Source organism: Sarcophilus harrisii, chromosome 6, assembly GCF_902635505.1.
Source record: "Sarcophilus harrisii chromosome 6, mSarHar1.11, whole genome shotgun sequence".
Lineage (NCBI taxonomy): Eukaryota > Metazoa > Chordata > Mammalia > Dasyuromorphia > Dasyuridae > Sarcophilus > Sarcophilus harrisii.
The window spans coordinates 204,621,368-204,638,587 of record NC_045431.1 but is presented as its reverse complement, the minus strand read 5'-3'; the positions used below and the strand labels follow the sequence as shown (position 1 = coordinate 204,638,587).

General features: G+C 40.6%; 1 protein-coding gene across 14 annotated transcripts in view; it reads right to left on the bottom strand.

The window, feature by feature from the left end:
- MICAL2 (microtubule associated monooxygenase, calponin and LIM domain containing 2) overlaps positions 1-17,220 on the bottom strand; it is a 296,098-nt gene that overhangs the window by 193,857 nt on the left and 85,021 nt on the right. For 13 of the 14 annotated variants that reach the window (XM_031944246.1, XM_031944245.1, XM_031944242.1 and 10 more), the window contains exon 2: positions 3,715-4,072. In XM_031944246.1, coding sequence (XP_031800106.1) covers positions 3,715-3,978 — 264 coding nt within the window. In that variant the 5' untranslated portion in view covers positions 3,979-4,072. Of the gene's footprint in view, positions 1-3,714; positions 4,073-4,821; positions 5,190-17,220 lie in introns of those variants that run through there. The other variant, XM_031944243.1, reaches the window with a different exon arrangement.

The following is a 17,220-nucleotide window of genomic DNA, read 5'->3' as shown; positions in this document are numbered from 1 at the left end:
ATGACTGAATAAACTATGTTATATCAATGTCACGGAATATTATTGTTCTGTAAGAAACAACCAGCAGGATGATTTCAGAGAGGCCTGGAGAGACTTACAGGAACTGATGCTGAGTGAAATAAGCAGAATCAGGAGATCATTATACATAGCAACAACAAGATGATACAATGATCAATTCTGATGAATGTGGCTCTTTCCAACAATGAGTTGATTCAGACCAGTCCAATGGTCTTGTGATGAAGAGAGCCATCTACACCCAGAAAGAGGCCTGTGGAAACTGAGTAAGGACCACAACATAGCATTTTCACTCTTTCTGATGATGTTTGCTTGCATTTTGTTTTTCTTCTCAGGGTTTTTTCTTTCTAAAGCCGATTTTTCATGTGTAGCAGGATAACTGTATAAATATGTATACATATATTGGATTTAATATATATTATAATATTTAATATGTATAGAACTACCTGCCAGCTAGGGGAGGGGTGGGGGAAGGAGGGAAAAATTTGGAACAGAAAGTTTTACAAGGGTCAATGTTGAAAAATTACCCATGCATATGTCTTGTAAATAAAAAAAAGTTTTAATAAAAAAATACATTTTTGTTCACAAATTTAAAAAAATTAAATTTAATTTTAAAAAGAGGTAGATGAAATACTTTATCATCCTTCTTCTAAGTGAGCTGGATCAGGGTTCTGTAGTCTTTTAAAGTTGTTTTTAAAAATGTAAGTTAGAGAAGATTGCAATGATAAAGTTCCCACTGAGTACTAACTCAAGGCAAAAAACAAACAAACAAACAAAAAAAAAAACATATTAAGTGCAGGGAGAGATACAGAAATAGAGGGAGCTGGAAAACTAAGGGGGGGAGGGGGAGAAAAAACTCATACAATAAGGATGATGCAAGGAGAAAAAGGGTAATAAGGATAAAGGGAAGATCCTGCAAGATGAAATGAGAGACATCTCAAGAAAAGCTTCCTAGATGAGGCGCTACCCAACTGAGGTCTTGAAGGGAGGTGCTTACAACGATCCAGCATTATTACTGTACCTATTTTTTAGATAGCAAAACTGATAGTCAGGAAGGTAAAGTGACTGGCCCGTATTCAGACACCTGGGAAATGTCAATGCTAGGATTCTAGTTCAGGTCTCCTTTGATTACAAGCAAGAGACAGAATTTAATCAGCTAAAGGAGTGGGGGAATGGGAAAATCTGGGAGAAAAGTCTTTTGCAGAATGGGGGATAGCTTTGAAAAAAGACAGAAAGATGATAAAGAGCAAAATGAGCTGGGGAGTGAAGAAAAGATGAAGAGAAGGAAAGGAGACTCTCATACTTCTTTCTAGCCATTTTCCTTTCCCCCTTGTGTGCCCCGGACCACACCCATGGGCATTGCTTAGCCCACAGGAAGCACATGAGGCTGATCAAAGTGAGCTGGGTGACTTGTACAGGAGGACCGGTACAGTTTGTGCTCGGCTCTCAGGGAAGTTATCCATCACGGCCTCCCCTGAGACGTGGGAAGCAGACACAAAGGCCCACACTGCATTCTGCAGCTCTCCATCATCCAGATAAACACACAACAGACCGAATTGCCATGGAGAGTTCAAATCCTTATCCTGGGACTGGCACCAAAAGGAATTCCAAGGGCTCTGACTACATCACCTCCTCCAATGTCAAAATAATGCCTGCTCCCTCCGAATCAAACTCACAGCTACTTTCAGCCCGAGCAGCTTTCGCCTGACTTGGAGCCTCAAAGACCAAAAGAGCTCAGTCCAGAGATGCCCTTACCTAAGGCTAGCACAAGAGGGAAGGCTTCCAGAAAGGACCAGGGATTCTTTATGCCGTTCCATAAAGTACCCCAATGGCCAAAGTGAAAACTTCTAAATCAGGTGTCAGGCAGTAGGAGAAAATCAGTTAATATTAATATTCAAGAGCCATTTCAAAATGGACATGTCCAAAACTGAATTTCCTCAAGCCCTCCCCCTTCCTAGCTTCCCATTTCTGTGGAGGAAATCACCTTCTGTCCAGACTCCCAGGTTGGTAACCCCTATTTTCCATTCTATTTCTGACTTCCCATCCTCTCTGTAATCAGATCTGCCATTTTAATCTCCACAACATTGTTCACATCTTCAGCTACCAACTCAGTTGGGATTCTCATCATCTCTCATCAAGAATAACGCTGAAATTGTCCTCTCAGCTTCAAGTCTCTTGATTCAAATTAATTATAGGTGTGTCTGAGCTACTTGGAAAATTAACGGGAGTCCCTCTTCTTTTTTTCTCTCTTTCTGAAGTTAGAACCATAGAAGCATTCCCTGAATTGCTCCCACATGTAACAGAAGGAAAGGAAGGCCTGAACCCTCATTTATATGCATCTATTAAACCCTCTCTTCTGATTTTTCTCTCTTACATTAGAAGACTGTGGTATTAAGGCTAGAAGGGAATCGTGGAGTCCATCTGGTTTAACATTTTTTTTTACAAGTAAAGAAATCAAGAGCCAGAGAGGCTCTACCTTGCCTAAGTGATCTTAGGCTAAATAATAAGTAATAGACACAGATCCAGGGGAGAGGGGAGAGAAGCCCTTCCAGAAAAATGGCAGCTGCCATAAGGCAGAATATACACAGAAAAAGGGGAAATGGGCTGCCTACAACTGTGGAGATTGAACTTCTGGTCCTTCTTCTGCTACTCCCTGTATGAATAATCCCTTTCCCTTCTGGGGATCAGTTTCATTGTCTGAGGCAAGTGGGTTCCATCATTGCCAAGAGCTCTTCCTTCTCAATTACTGATTCCTATTTCTGCTAAAAAAAAAAAAAAAAAAAAAAAGGTGATACCAGTGAGATCTGGACTTAGCCCTTTATTCAGATCAACACATCTCAGAGCCACAGGGGTAATAGAAGAGATGAAGAGGGTCTTTCCAGGATTCTTGACTTTAAACAGGGTGTGGGGGGGAGGGATTTCCTCCCTAGCCCCATACATTTCATTTCCACTGTAGCAGAGGTATCAGTCTGGGGTTTGTGAAAAACCCCAGCACAACTAGATCCAGACAAAAGTATTTGGAAATGTTTAATGATAAATATAGAATAACATATTAATTAATTAAATATATAATATAATAACAAAATAAAAACATAATAAAACCTAGATAATGTGAATCTGTGATTTTCTGAGTAAATAACTGGCTGCAGAGATCCTTTTCTATTTGGTTGAGCACAGCTGGAGAGACTGCTTAGAGCATAAATACTACAGCCACAGTGTCTGTCAGTATGGTTCCTTTCCTAGAATCACCCTAATTTCTCAGAGGTAAGAGCTGGGTCCACCTGAGGGAAAGACCAACCCCTCCAGGTGTGCCTGGACTGACTAATAACAAAGTTCTCACCTGCATCCATCACTTCCCCTTTGCCCCAAATGAATTTGCCCGTGGTCCAGCTTCAGTTACCTACAGATAAAACCAACAGAATACAGCTCCTCAAGGGATGTCTTTGCATCCTCACAAATAACAGTGACTGACGCACAGCAGGGGCTTAATAAATTCTTGTTCATTGACCCATGATGGGTCTAACAAATATTTATTAAGCACAGTCTCAATTATAAATATGCTTTACAGAGCTGTAGAAGATTCCCACAAAACCATTCCAAGTTACAATGGGGTAGAGGCGATAGTCTGGCCAGGGGACTCAGATGGATGCTCATCATCTGGGAGTAAGGTACCCAAGCCCAGAAGATTCCCTCACTTACCCGGGTGTTCATACAAGATTTCCCTCGCTTATACTCTTTATGGGTTCCTCGCTTGTCTAGTTTGTTCCAAAGGGCCTTGGCTTTCCAGGTGGTCACCTTAGTCTTCAGTTTGGAATAGAAGTTCCTGTGGTCCGAGGGGTCAAGCTGCAGGTGCCGAATGAGGATGTTGAAGGCCTGCAGTGTGCCTTTACATGTGGATGCTTGGACAAAGTTCTCAAAAATCTGGCCGGCCTGGCTCTGTTTCTCATCTTCATTTTCCCCCATGTTTTGATGGCAGTAGGCAGAAAGGATTAAATGGGAGCTGCACAGCAAAGATCACAGGAGGGAGCACCATGGAATACTCGAAAAACTATCACACCTGAAGAGAGACAGAGAAAGAACCCAGATGAGCTTTATGCATTAACACAATGGAATAGGGATGGACGGGGGCAGTGGTGAGAGGAAGAAAGTAGTAGTGATCAAACAAACGATTTATGAAAAAGACCAGTTCTGAATATTAAGTTACAATGCCATGTTGTTAGCATCTCTTAAAGTTTTTGTTCCTATTCAAAACCCAATTCCAATTAATGTTGACATTGTCCAGATCATCTTTTTTAAAAAGCAAGGAATATAAAATACATATTTTTAAAAACAGAAATTCATAGTAACTATCATTACTAAAATCTATCAATTAGAACACTGAAATTGGGGGGTTGCTCCCTCTTTAAAGTGAACAATAACCTGGTTGATAAATGAAAAAAAAAACAAAAAACAACCCTGTCTCCTCCCCACCTCCATCTAGTTTACGTGCAAACTTCACTCAGTCTTTAGGAAACACTGATCTAATCCAATCACCTCATTCACAAAATAAAAACTGAATCATAGAAAAGTCAGAGGGCTGATGAATGCAGAATTAAAACCAGAACCCAAATCTCCCGGGACCATCACACCACTAATTCCCAAACCTAGCATTCAGATGCAGATTTAAAGCATTATTCAACGTGCCTCAAAAAACTATACCCATTAAATGAATGGCATAAAACTGCTATCATAGGATGGAAGGGACCTTTCTTACTGTTGACAGGAGCAATGGCTACGGAGAGGAACCCAAACATAAGGCTCACTTACCCTGGTGTTCATGTAGAATGTTCACCACTATCCACCCCAGCACTAGACACTCAATTTTAAAAATCTTTTTTCATCTGATGCAGAGCAGAAACCCTTCTTTTGAAGGGTCGGTACACAGAAGATGCCCACAAACCCCCTCTGTTTTCAAGCGCTTCGGACTGGCATTGGACCTGGAGGCACAGAGAATGTGCATATGCCCCTGGAGAGATGCAAATGCAGTCTGTGCTGCCTAAACCCAAACCAGGAGCTATTTGGAGCAAGTGCACAGGCTGATGGGGGAAAATGTAATGAGTGTTCATTCAAATTACCAAAATAACTTGCTTGGGTTTTGGCCACCGTCCCTCCTATCTGTCCTACTCTAACCTCAGACATTTCTTAGGCAAGTCATTTAAATACTTTCAAAGCAAAAAAAAAAAAAAAAAAGTCCATGTATTTGCTCTGATTTCCCAAGCATGTGCTCTTTTTTCTCTAAAGAGCTAAATTGCAGCTATTTTAGAAGAATGAGCTGGTAGCCTCGTCAGCAGGAATCATGTTGCTTCGTCAATATCCTTGGCACATGATGCACTGAGTAGGACTCTTCACGTGGAGAAGGATGTGCCAACAGGAGCCAGAGAGCCCCTCCATGGAACTCCAAGGGGTCTGTAATAAAGACCTTGTATCTATTCATGTTCATTCTGTCTATACTGATGGTGTCTTTCCTGAAGAAATATCAGCTCCTTGAGAGCAGAGATTTTTTTTTTCTTTTTGTCTTTTCATCTCCAGTGCCAGCCCAAGCACCTGGCACATAGAGGGACTTGTTTGACAGAATGGGCTTCTTTACACCTCAAATATAAGGATTTTTAATACATCCATTTGGTTTCAGAAAATTCAAATACAGAAGGATATTGTCTGTCCCCCAGTTTTCTATAACCAATTGATTCTATGAGTAGATAGGAGACAAAGGCAGAAAAGAAAGGGAGTTATGGGCTTCCCATACCTCAAATGGGGAGGCTGGTATTTTCATGTACAAGAGAAGGAAAAGCTGTCCTGGGGGAGGGGTGTCAGGCTTCTGGTTCACCACAGCCTCTCCAAGGATGCCCAAGGGGGCCACCAACTGGTTTCCAGTCAGGGAACAAAGCCAAATTAGGAAGTGAGGTGGCATGGGACAGTGGAAAATGTGCTAAATTTGAAGCCAGAGGATCTGGGTTGGAATCTAGGACACTTTCTTTCTGCCCGTGTGACCTTCAGATAGTAACCTCTCTAGGGATCAATTTTCTCATCTGTTAAAAAGAAGGGATTGGGCTAGCTGACATTAAAAATCCCTTAAAAAATCTGTGCTTCCATAGGGTGGCTATTCCTAGCAAAACCTGGCTCTTTTCTCTTTCATATCTTCTTCCCATTCCATTTTGTCCTTCTCATCTTCCCCAAATCCCACTTCTATCATGTCTCTCTCTTGCTCAAGAGCCAACAATGACTCCCAATTTCCTCCTATTTCTCTAAACTCTTTGACTTAGTTCAAGACCTCTATAGCTTCAGAGGTTCCTTTCAGATCTCCATCTATGATACTATGATCCCACTTGACCTTTCAGGACTCCAGAGAATCCCATAAGACTATAAGTTACAGATAAGTCGCAGATCAACATGAAGAAGGAAGTTTCCACACCACAGAGTTTCCCCAACTGAACAAAATCTCAGCTGACAAAAATAGCTGTCATTGACCTAAAACGCGAAAGTTTGTAAAGCACCTTAATGTGAAAAGCTATGTGGCTGAGTGAAGAGAGACTAAGACTAAGGTCAAGAAAGCCTGAGTTTAAGTGATGACTCCAACACGGTCGGTAGATTTTGGACCAAGCCACGTCTAAAATTATAAAGTAAAGAACAGGTGCTAATGTGTATTAGTGAGCATAGTGGGATCCCTATGTCAAATGAAACCTCAGATCCCAGCCTACATAGTGTTTGATTTACATCATCTCATTTGATCCTCACAACAAACCTGTGAAGTGGGTTCTATGGCTATTATTTTTCTCCTTCAAATGATGAGGAAACTGAGGTTCAGACTTTATGTCTTAATCCCAGCAGAGATTTTGGGCTGTCTGTCAATAATGTAACAAAAAGTGCAAGGACTGAGATAAAATTTAGGTTTAGGGCCCGATTCTGCCTCTTTAACTGTATAGATTTGGCTAAATGATAGAAAACTTCCTAGCCTTACTTTCCTCAATTTGCAAAATTAGTTCATTCATTCATCCATCCAACCATCACTTACTCAGCATCTGCAGCCAAACGGGACCTGTGGTAGATAACCTGGGTGTAAATATAACAATATAACAATAACCAAGACACGATTATTAATCCCTGCTCTGGTGAAGCTTCCAATCTAGCAAATGACACACATGTGAAACAATATAACAACTCTACTGCAGAACGGACCTTGGCAAAATCACAAAGAATACAAAGTGTTATTTGAGGTTTAAGGAAGGAAAAATATTCCCAACTGTAACATCGCTACGACCATCAGCAGCGGCAGAGCCATAATTACAGTATCTTCTTTTGTAGCCCCAGTGAGGTGACGCTCAAATAAGGTAACATGTAAATGTTACATAAGAGAAGCTGTAGTTATTATCATAATTCTTTTCAAGCATGCTTTCCGCAGCTATGGTAAGCTATATTCAAATAGATGTTGAATCAGGCAGGGGATGCTAAGCATCCAGGGACCTGACCTGACCAAGGGAGAGCTGGGCTAACCTTCTTGTTTCCAAAGCAACCTGCCTACCAATGACGAAGATGAAAATCAAAGGAAGTGGGAGGAAGTTGGGTAGTGGGGCTAAAAGGTGAGCAGGATTCATTTGTATTTGGAGTGGTAACCATCAATTTCAGTAAAATAATCAGGCAAATCCAAAATCATTAACAAGGGAGATCTTATTTTGTTGTTTAGTCATTTTTCACTTGCGTCTATTCTTTGTGATCCCATTTAGGATTTTTTTTTTTTTTGCAAAGATATTAGTGTGATTTGCCATTTCCTTTTCCAGTTCATTTTATAGATAAGAAACTGAGGCAAACAGGATTAAGGGACTTGCTCAGGGTCACACAGCTTGTAAATGTCTGAGGCTGGATTTGAACTCATATTTTCCTGATTCCAGACCTGGTACTCTTTACATTGTACCACCTGGGAGGGACCTTACAGGTCATTAATTCCAACCCCCTTCATTTTACAGGTGAAGAAACTGAATTACAAAATTCCACAGCTAATAGGAATCTAAGGCAACCCAAAAGAGTGCTGGTAAACATTTAACAACAGGACACATATTTAAGTTGAAACTGCATTATCATCATTTTCTCCATCATTTTCTTAAGTCTAGACAGTCAGTAAAACAATGAGTCAAGCCAGATTTGTACCGGTTGTGGATTTCTGAGATCTCATTGCTCCAGCCCACATCCTACTGCAACGCAGTCCTTTCTGAAGCTGGTGCTCTATTCACCACACTCCCAATGCTGCCTTTTCTACCAAGCCTTCCTTATAGGAAGGAAGTTGAACCAAGAGAAGGAAGAAAAACCAGGAAGCTTAAAGAGTAACTGAGCCAATGGATGGGCCAGGTGTTGGGCCAGAGAGCTAGTAGGTGTAGTTCAGGCTAAGTCAAAAGTTATTCTGGAATTGCAGGTATGAGAGCTCTGGAAGATGGAGGCTTTTAGACACAGTGAGGTAAGAAGGGGTGGAGGAAGAGATGACAGTGTGGCTGGGCAAAGCTCCTAGCAGAACTGTCAGTTTCTCCTTCCTACCAGCTGGATATTGGCTGGAAATCCAGATTATGTGAGGGAGCTCTGAGCCCAGCACTAACTTAGGACTCATCATATCACCTTCCTCAACCATAAAATGGGATTCATATTGCCTTCCCTTTAATAGCAATCTACACATATATATAGCAATCTATTCCTCTTCCAGTTCCCACCTTCCCACATTTAGTTTCCCTTGCAGATGTATGCATAAAGGAGAGAGCACTGGGCTTATAGTCAGGAAGAGTTATCTGTAAAATGAAGGGACTGGAATATGTCGGTTAGTTTTGCTGAACTTCCCCACCCCTTCTCTTTTAAAAATCGTTTTTTTTTTTAAATAAGAAATGGCTCTCAAGTAAAAGTCCTTTCCAAGTCCAGTCTCCCCAATCCACTTCCCCAGTCTTGCCTCAAGCCCCATCCTTCTGAGATTACTTTGCACTCACACTTAGAATGGTATAGATCATGTGTGTATATACTCTCCATCACCCTCTTTGGGGCTTTCTGGGCAGAGATATCAGAGTCATTTACCATTTTTTTTCTCCAGCTCATTTGACAGATGAGGAAACTGAGACAAACAGGATTAAGGGATTTGCCCAAAGTCACACAGCTAGGGGATGTCTGAGGCTGGATTTGAACTCAGGAAGATGAAGCTTCCTGACTCCAAGCCCAATGCCAGATGTGTATACATCTGCAAAAATGATCTAAATGTGAAAAGGTAGGAAGTGCAAGAGGAAGACTTTAAAAGACCTTTAGAACTAAGTCCAAGAAAAAACCAACAACTCTAATTCTTAGGTTCTGTCTTTGAAATGAATACATTTTGCTAAAATTTTCCTTGCAAATCCTCTGCTCAGCTACCACTCCTTTGGAATTTTACATCATAACATAAATAAAACAAACTACCCAGAAACATAGAAGGTTCCTACATTTTCTTGGAAGAAACAAGATGTAATCCTGCTGTTTCCAAGAATAGTTTGAAGCAATTTTGTTTTTCCCAACCAGAGTTACTTATTTGTGGTTCTTCTCCTTGCCTCCTATGTCTGAGACTCCATGACTCACAAAGCAACTCCCTTTCTCTGCCACTGGTTGCTAAAGATTCAGACTGACCTTAAAGGGCGAGAAACAAGAGGGAACATCAACAAGAGAATCGAGTCTGCCTTGTCACATTGAGGTGCACCCTCCTCCTGCTCAGGGGAGGAAGCCTCCAAGCCCACCTAGCTCTCACCAATCGTGACTGAACTTTGTCAGAGATTAAAGGAAAGGTCCTTTCTTCACCAGCAGCTTATCTTAGCACCTGGTTAGCCAAAATTCTTATAAGTTAAATCAGGATATTATCAAATGAGATGAGTTCCTTAACCAGCCTTGTTCCTGCCTGGCTGAATGTCAGCTTTGGATTTTAGTGTCCCAAAATACTGAGTTCAAAATCCCATCTCAAACACTAACAGACTGTGTGATCCTGGTCAAGTCACTTAACTTAACCCTCAGTTTCCTCATTTTTAAAATGAGGATGAGATTGGCACAGTATTATAATTGCGATTTTATACATATACTTATAAAATATATATGTATATATGTATGCAGAGAGTATGTGCATGTGTTTTGCAAATGTATTATTATATTATTTTCCAAGAGCAATCCAGCTCATCCACCTTTGCCTGCTTTCTACCACTTTCCCCATGCTCAAAAATTCCTAGCTAAAGTTCCACTCCCGAGTAAATGAGGAAAGGGAATGCAGACATTTACTATATTCTGCTTTGTTCTACTTGCTCATTTATGGGTCTGGACTATGGAATCTTTACTCTATTCAGTTCTGGATAAGTACAGACTGAGCCCTGCACAGAGTAGGCTCTTGGTCTACAACCCATTACAAAGGATGGGGAAATGACACATTATTGGGGAATCCCGCTGGAGGGTGGGCAGGAAGGGATTTTCAGGAGCCCTCCTATATACAGCACCTCAACCTCTTGCTTTTGAGAATACTCTTATTAAAAAATCAGGGAATGATATTTTGAATCCTCCCTGATGTTCTGCTGGCCATATTACAATGTTTTGTTTTGCTTTTTATTTTCCTTTCCTGTCTTTTATTATTCTGGTTTTGTTTCCTTATTTTGTATTTAGTTCATAAAAAAATAAAAATAAAAAGTCAGAGAAGGGAGAGCCGCTCTGCCCATCCTCCAATCACACACTTCACTTGGCACAGCTAGTGCCACCAGAAGCTGCCACCAAAGCTAAAAGGAGGATGGAAGCAGATTTAAGGAATAGACCACCTCTCCCTCCTCCCCCACATTCTTCTTATATAATCCTCTTACAATCCTCTTGCTTCCATGAAGATGACTTTGGACTCCACTGATTCATTACTCAATTGGCTGCTGGTCAGTTCTTCTAAGAATATACTAGGGGTGGGGGGGAGGTGGGAGGGTTGAAAAGTGGGGATGGGGGGGAGGTAGCATGAGACAATGCCTTTAACATTTTTCCAAGTGCTTTTACCTACACAAAACAAAAAGGTAAGAAGGTTTTACACATTTCTCACATATAACTCCGAAGGTACCTTGAAAATTCCCCCATCAAACCACTCTCAAGATGCTTATAAAGTGGTCATGTCCTCTGCCAACCTCGAGGTCATTCTTCTTAAGACCATAGAACTAGTTTTTGTTATTATTTCAGAATTGCCTGACTCTCTGTGACCCCATTTGGGGTTTTCTTAGCAGATACTGGCCTGTTTTATCATTTCCTTCTCCATTTTACATTTTACATATGAGGAAACTGAAGCAAATATAATTAAATGACTTGTCTAGGGTCATATAGCCAATAAGTATGATGTCAGATTTGAAAGATGATTTCTTCCTGACTTCAGGCCCAGCGCTTTATCCATTGAGCCAAGGAATCTTTAAAACTAGAAAGGTCCTTAGACATCCCTTCATTTTATAGATGACAAAACCAAAGCTAGAGATGTGAGTGAGTAGCCAAGTACAGCTTCAAATCCTAATTCCATTACCCTCCTTCTAGTCTATACTCTAGATAAACAAAAAATATAGGATTCTGACTCCAAAGCTAAATGGGACCTCAGTGGCCACTCCAATTATACAGATGGGAAACTGAGATGGGGAAACCAAGAAATAAGGTTGCAAGGTTGTAAACATCACAAGTAGGATTTGAACCCAAGTCCTCAGATCCCACAGCAAATGCCCTTCCATTCTCCTGTATACTCGATCACTATCTAGCTTGGATATGAATTCTTGCCATATGTCTCATTGTCTGCTAGACTAGAAGCTTTGAGAGAAGGGCATATCCTTTGTTCACACCTGTATTTCTGTGCCTTGTGCATAGGAGTGTTCCATACATAGCTATTGAATTGAAATGCAAAATTGCAATGAACAGAGAGAGAGAGAGAGAAAGAGAGAGAGAGAGAAGGAGGATTGTTAATGTCACCACTCTGTAGTTGTCCCCATCCAAGAATAATGCTATGGAAAACTGCTAAGAAACTCTTACCCATATATTATCAACTGTGGTACAGCAGAAAGAGCACAGAACTCAGAAGTCAGAAAATCTGTGGAGAAATCTCACTTCTGCTACATCCTACCTGTGTGACAATTCACACCCCCTGTCTAGACTTTTGTCCCTTTGTAACAAAAGATGGCAAAGTGGTTAAGAGTGCTGGCTGTGATATCAGGAGACCTGAGTTCAAATTCTACTTTATATAATTACTATCTGTGTGACTTTGGGAAAATCACTAAATCTCTCAGCCTCAACATCTGTAAAATGGGGATAATAATAATAATAATACCTTACAGGATTGTTGTGAGGATCAAATGAGATAACATATACCAGGCTTGTCAGACCTTAAAACTAGCTATCATCATCATCATCAATAATCCTTGGATTATTCTGCACATTTCAACTAAAAATATTAGGTCAAGAACTAAATCCTTTGAATTTTAAGCACTTGCTAGTAGTTCTCTGGCGAGTAATCTTGTTATTTAATTCATCATGAATAACTTTTTTCATAATTATAACTTTTTATTGACAAAAGCCATGCCTGGGTAATTTTTTACAACATTATCCCTTGCACTCACTTCTGTTCCGACTTTTCCCCATCATGATTAACTATTAAAAATGCTAGATATTATTTTTATTAGCTACAAGATAATTCTAATTCTATAGAAATAGTGATCCAGTGCCAAACCCATCCTTCTGGTTCCTCCCTTTCAAGTGACCAAAGAAGCCGAGCTTTGAAGACTGCCATTCCCCAAGAAGTTTCATCCATACCTCTCCTTTCCTCCCAGGGAGGATAACTGATAAACCAACCCTGAAGGAGACTACTGCTAGAGGGCATCTCATCAGCCTCGGGGAAGCATTTCCATGCCAATAACATGGAACTTTCAGCAGGAACCCAGATGCCCCCAGTTCCTAGTTTTCCCCTACGAGATTTAAAGCAGCAAGAGTCACGGAAATTCTGTCCATTAATGAGGACATCCTGCCATATGTAGTTCTGCAACAGGAAGGAAGAAGGTAGTTTTCAACTTTATACAAAAAAAAAAAAAAAATGCAGGGATTTGCTAGCTGGTGTCCAGTAACATTCATTACTCTTGATCGCCTGGGTGCATGAATTCCAGGATGAATGGAGCTGGCTTTTGTTGCATTTTGTCTTATCTCCCCAAGCAGACGCAGAAAGCCAGGAGGGAAGAGGCTAGGTCTCACACATTTACCCATCCCTGGTAGGGCCAGAGCAGCCCCTCAGATGTTGGGGGGAAGTTAGTATAATTTGGAGAGTTACTCAAAGACTCCCATAAGGTATACTTCTGATGCACTTGAGAAAAATAGACAAGGATCGTGTTGGGAAAGTCTAGGACATTACAGGACAGAATGACAGAAAAACCACTAACGTGAGCAATAGGAGAGATCAAGCCTAATCTATCTAATCCACCTTCATTGGCATAACTTTGCCCAAATCAATTTCTTGTCAAGAGTCTCAGTATCTCCATGCATACAATAAGAAACGCAGACCAGAGGATTTCAAGAACTGTCTACTACATGCAAGGCACTGTGAAAAGCACTAGAAATACAAGACCAAAACAACCCCTCCCAGCAGGAAGTTTACCTTTGACTAAGGATAAGTAAATACAAAGTAATTCATGGGACAGGAGATGTCAAAAATGGGAAGAAATCAGCAAAGTCCCTCCAGGTAATTCTAGGCATCTAGGATATAATGGATGGAGTAGCGGACTTGGAAGTGAGAAGAACTAAGACTGAACCCTGCATCGGCCATTTCCTAGTTATGTGAACTTGGGTAAGTCATTTAATTTTTCTCAGGTAAAATGGGGATAATAACAGCGGCTACCTCCCAAGCAATGAGATAACAGGGAAAGCATTTTGCAAACCTTAAAGTCCTATGTAAACATTAGCAGCCATTATTATCAGTTTGTGACATTTCAAGCAGATGGTATTCATTCCCTTCCTCCTCACCTCTGCATTGTCAAATCCCTATCTCCCTCAGGTCAGTTCCTCCTTTTAGGAAACCTAGCCTGACCTCTTTTCCTATTTCTAGCCTCCTTTTCCTAGAGATCACTTTGAATCTATAATGTACATATTTAGAATCTAATTTTCTAGTCATGTTGTTTCCCTGCAGAAGAACATAAGCACCTTGAGGACAGATATTGTTTTGCTTCTGTCTTTTTATTTCCAGTGCCTGGAACATAATAGGTGAGCAACATTCATTTAATAAAATAGTGGGTTGGACAGAAAATGCCATCAGCAACCAGAAAAAAAAAAAAACTGAGGAGACAATGTAAATTGACACTTGCTATGTTCACTTCTTTTTTCTGGGTTTTTTTCTCTCTCCCATGGTTATTCCCTTTTGCTCTGATTTTTCTCTCCCAACATAATTCATAAAACAATGTATATTAAAAATAAGCTAAAAAGTAGTAGGGGACTACATTTTTTTTTTAACACTGGCAGGCTAGAAAACATCCCAGAGAAAGATGACCAGGATAATGAGAATAATGGATCCTCTTGAGTAACCCTACTGGGTTAGCAATAAAATCTCATCCTCTTTGCCAGTCGTATCTTTGGGTCCCAAGCAGTATGTTCTGATATGTTAATGGACCCACAGCTTCCCAAAGAGCAACACACCAATTTTGGCAAGAAAGAGACATTGTTTCAAAGCAAAAATGAATGCAGAAAATCCCCTACAGATGGAAACATGTTCCATTTAGCCATGAGCAAAGGAGAAAAACAAGAAGGTTCTCGTGTTCTCTCTGTCTCTGTCTCTCTGTCTTTCTCTCTGTGTGTGTGTGTGTGTGTGTGTCTTTTCTTTTCTCCCCTCCTCTCCTCTCCTCTTCCCCATGGGTGCAACCACTGACATACAGATTTTCTACAGGCTAATGAGCATGATTTTGATAGTTTGTCAAAGTCAAGCCCTACAATAGGAAGAGACCCTAAAGGAGACACTACACACTTTACATCTTAATTTCATAGATGAGAGAGGTCAGAAAAATTGAAGAGAGATGCCTAAAGATATGGTGTCAGGATTCACACTTCTATTCCCTGTTTCCAAAGTCAGCTGTCCACCATGTAATGTCTCGGCCTCCTGCTCACTAAAAGCCGGCAGGACTTCATCAAAAACAAGTCATGGCAGGCTAGCCTCATTTCCTTTACTATTAGGGTAACCAGACTGTGAGATCAGGACAAGGCTGAAGATATCGCTTACCTAGATCTCAGCTATGTACTTCTTGTAGACAAGAGGGAGAAACGAGGGCTGCTAGGATTCTAGAACCGGATGAACCAGGAGAGGTCAACATCACCTTGAGAGGAAGGCTCTGGTAGAGAGTCCCAAGAATCCATTTCTGACTTTAGGCTGCTTAATACTTTTATCAATGACTTAGATAAAGGTTTTGAGAGCATGCTAATTAAATTTTCAGATAACATAAAGCAGGATGGTATAATGAACATGCTAAGAAACACAACCGAGATCCAAAAAAGAAAAAGATATAAAAATATAGCTAAACAAGCTAAAACAGTGACCAGATCTAAGAAATGAAATTTAAGAGAGCTAAATAGAGAGCCCTATATTTATGTTAAAAAAAAATCCCAAGATAACAAGATGGGGGAGGCAATAGTTAGGCAAGGAATTCATCTGAAAAGAATCTGGGAACCAACTGGATGCTCAATCTAATTCAATATTATGACATGGCAGACAAAAAAAAAAAAAAAAAAAAAAAAAAAAAGGAACTCTGTTCCTTAAAAGGAACAGAGAGTTCAGAATAAGAGAAGTAGCAGTCCCAGAATCCTCAGACATGTCAAGAGTATTGGATCAATTTGGGGGACCACATTTTAGAACACTGGCAGACTAAAAAAAAGCATCCCAGAGAAAGACAACCTATCCTGATTGGGCATGGAGGATACTGGAGGAAATGTCACACAAAGTTGAAAGAAGTGGAGATGCTTAACCTGGAGAAAAAGAGACTTAGGAGAGGATAGAGACAGGATAATTGTATTCAAGTATTTGAGGAATGGAAGAGAGATGAGACTTATTCTCCCAGAAGGCAGAACTAGAGACTGGGAGGGGGAGAGAAAGGGAAGAAAGGAGGGATAATTGTCAAGTGGCAGATTTAGAGTTCTTATAGGGAAATACTTGCCAATAAATAATTGGAGTAGGTTGCCTTGGAAAGTGGTCCATCCCTTTAAATGAAGTCTTGAAAGCAAAGGATAGATGATAACTTGTGAATTCTTAGGACTGAACTAGTTGTTTTCTGAGGCCTCTAATTACCCCCAAAACCTATAGAGATGGTCTTTGAGGTCTCTAACAATCCTAGGATCTGTCTCTGCCAACCATTAAAAAAAAAGGTCTTCTGAATGTTGACAGCACTTTGTAAAGTTTAATATATAGTAAGGTGAACTAAGATTATGAGGATATCCTTTATTTATTAGAGTTCCATTTGCAGAAACTTGTCATATTCAGGAAAAAAAAACTTGTTTCAGAATTTCAAACACAAAACAAGATAAACCGAGAGGAAAGGACTTGCTCAGAGAACTACTGGACTTGTCCATTTTGTTCCCTGTGCTTAGATCCCAGCTAGCTCTCACCCCCATCGTGTTGACATTTCAGTTGGCTGGGAACAACCTTTGATAATTTCTCTGAATTGGGGTGGGGCTGATGTGCCCTGGCAGGTTAGAGGGACCCATCTCATAAGAGTTGACTGACTTCCAAGATTGACTCTGCATATGGACTAGCTGCAGGTCAGGTGAGGACAGGTGGTAGCACAGGTGGAGGATTTCATGAAAGGAACGGCAACAACTCTTCCCACAGTGCCCTGGCACATGGCAAGGCCAGTCACAAAATGGAGAAGACCAAAGGTAAGGAAATGGACTGAAGCATACTGAAAAAAATAATTAGAAAGCAGGAGACCAAGGTCTGAGCTCTATTATTCTGCCTATAATGATGGTGCCTCTTTGGGTCTCTCTGGTCACAGGATCACAGGACAGAGAGATGGAGGAGCCTTTGAGATTATGTCATCAATCTTAAAGAAGAGAAAGGGACCCACATGTGCAACAATGTTTGTGGCAGCCCTTTTTTGTAGTGGCTACAAACTGGAAACTGAATGGATGCCCATCAGTTGGAGAATGGCTGAATAAATTGTGGTATATGAATGTTATGGA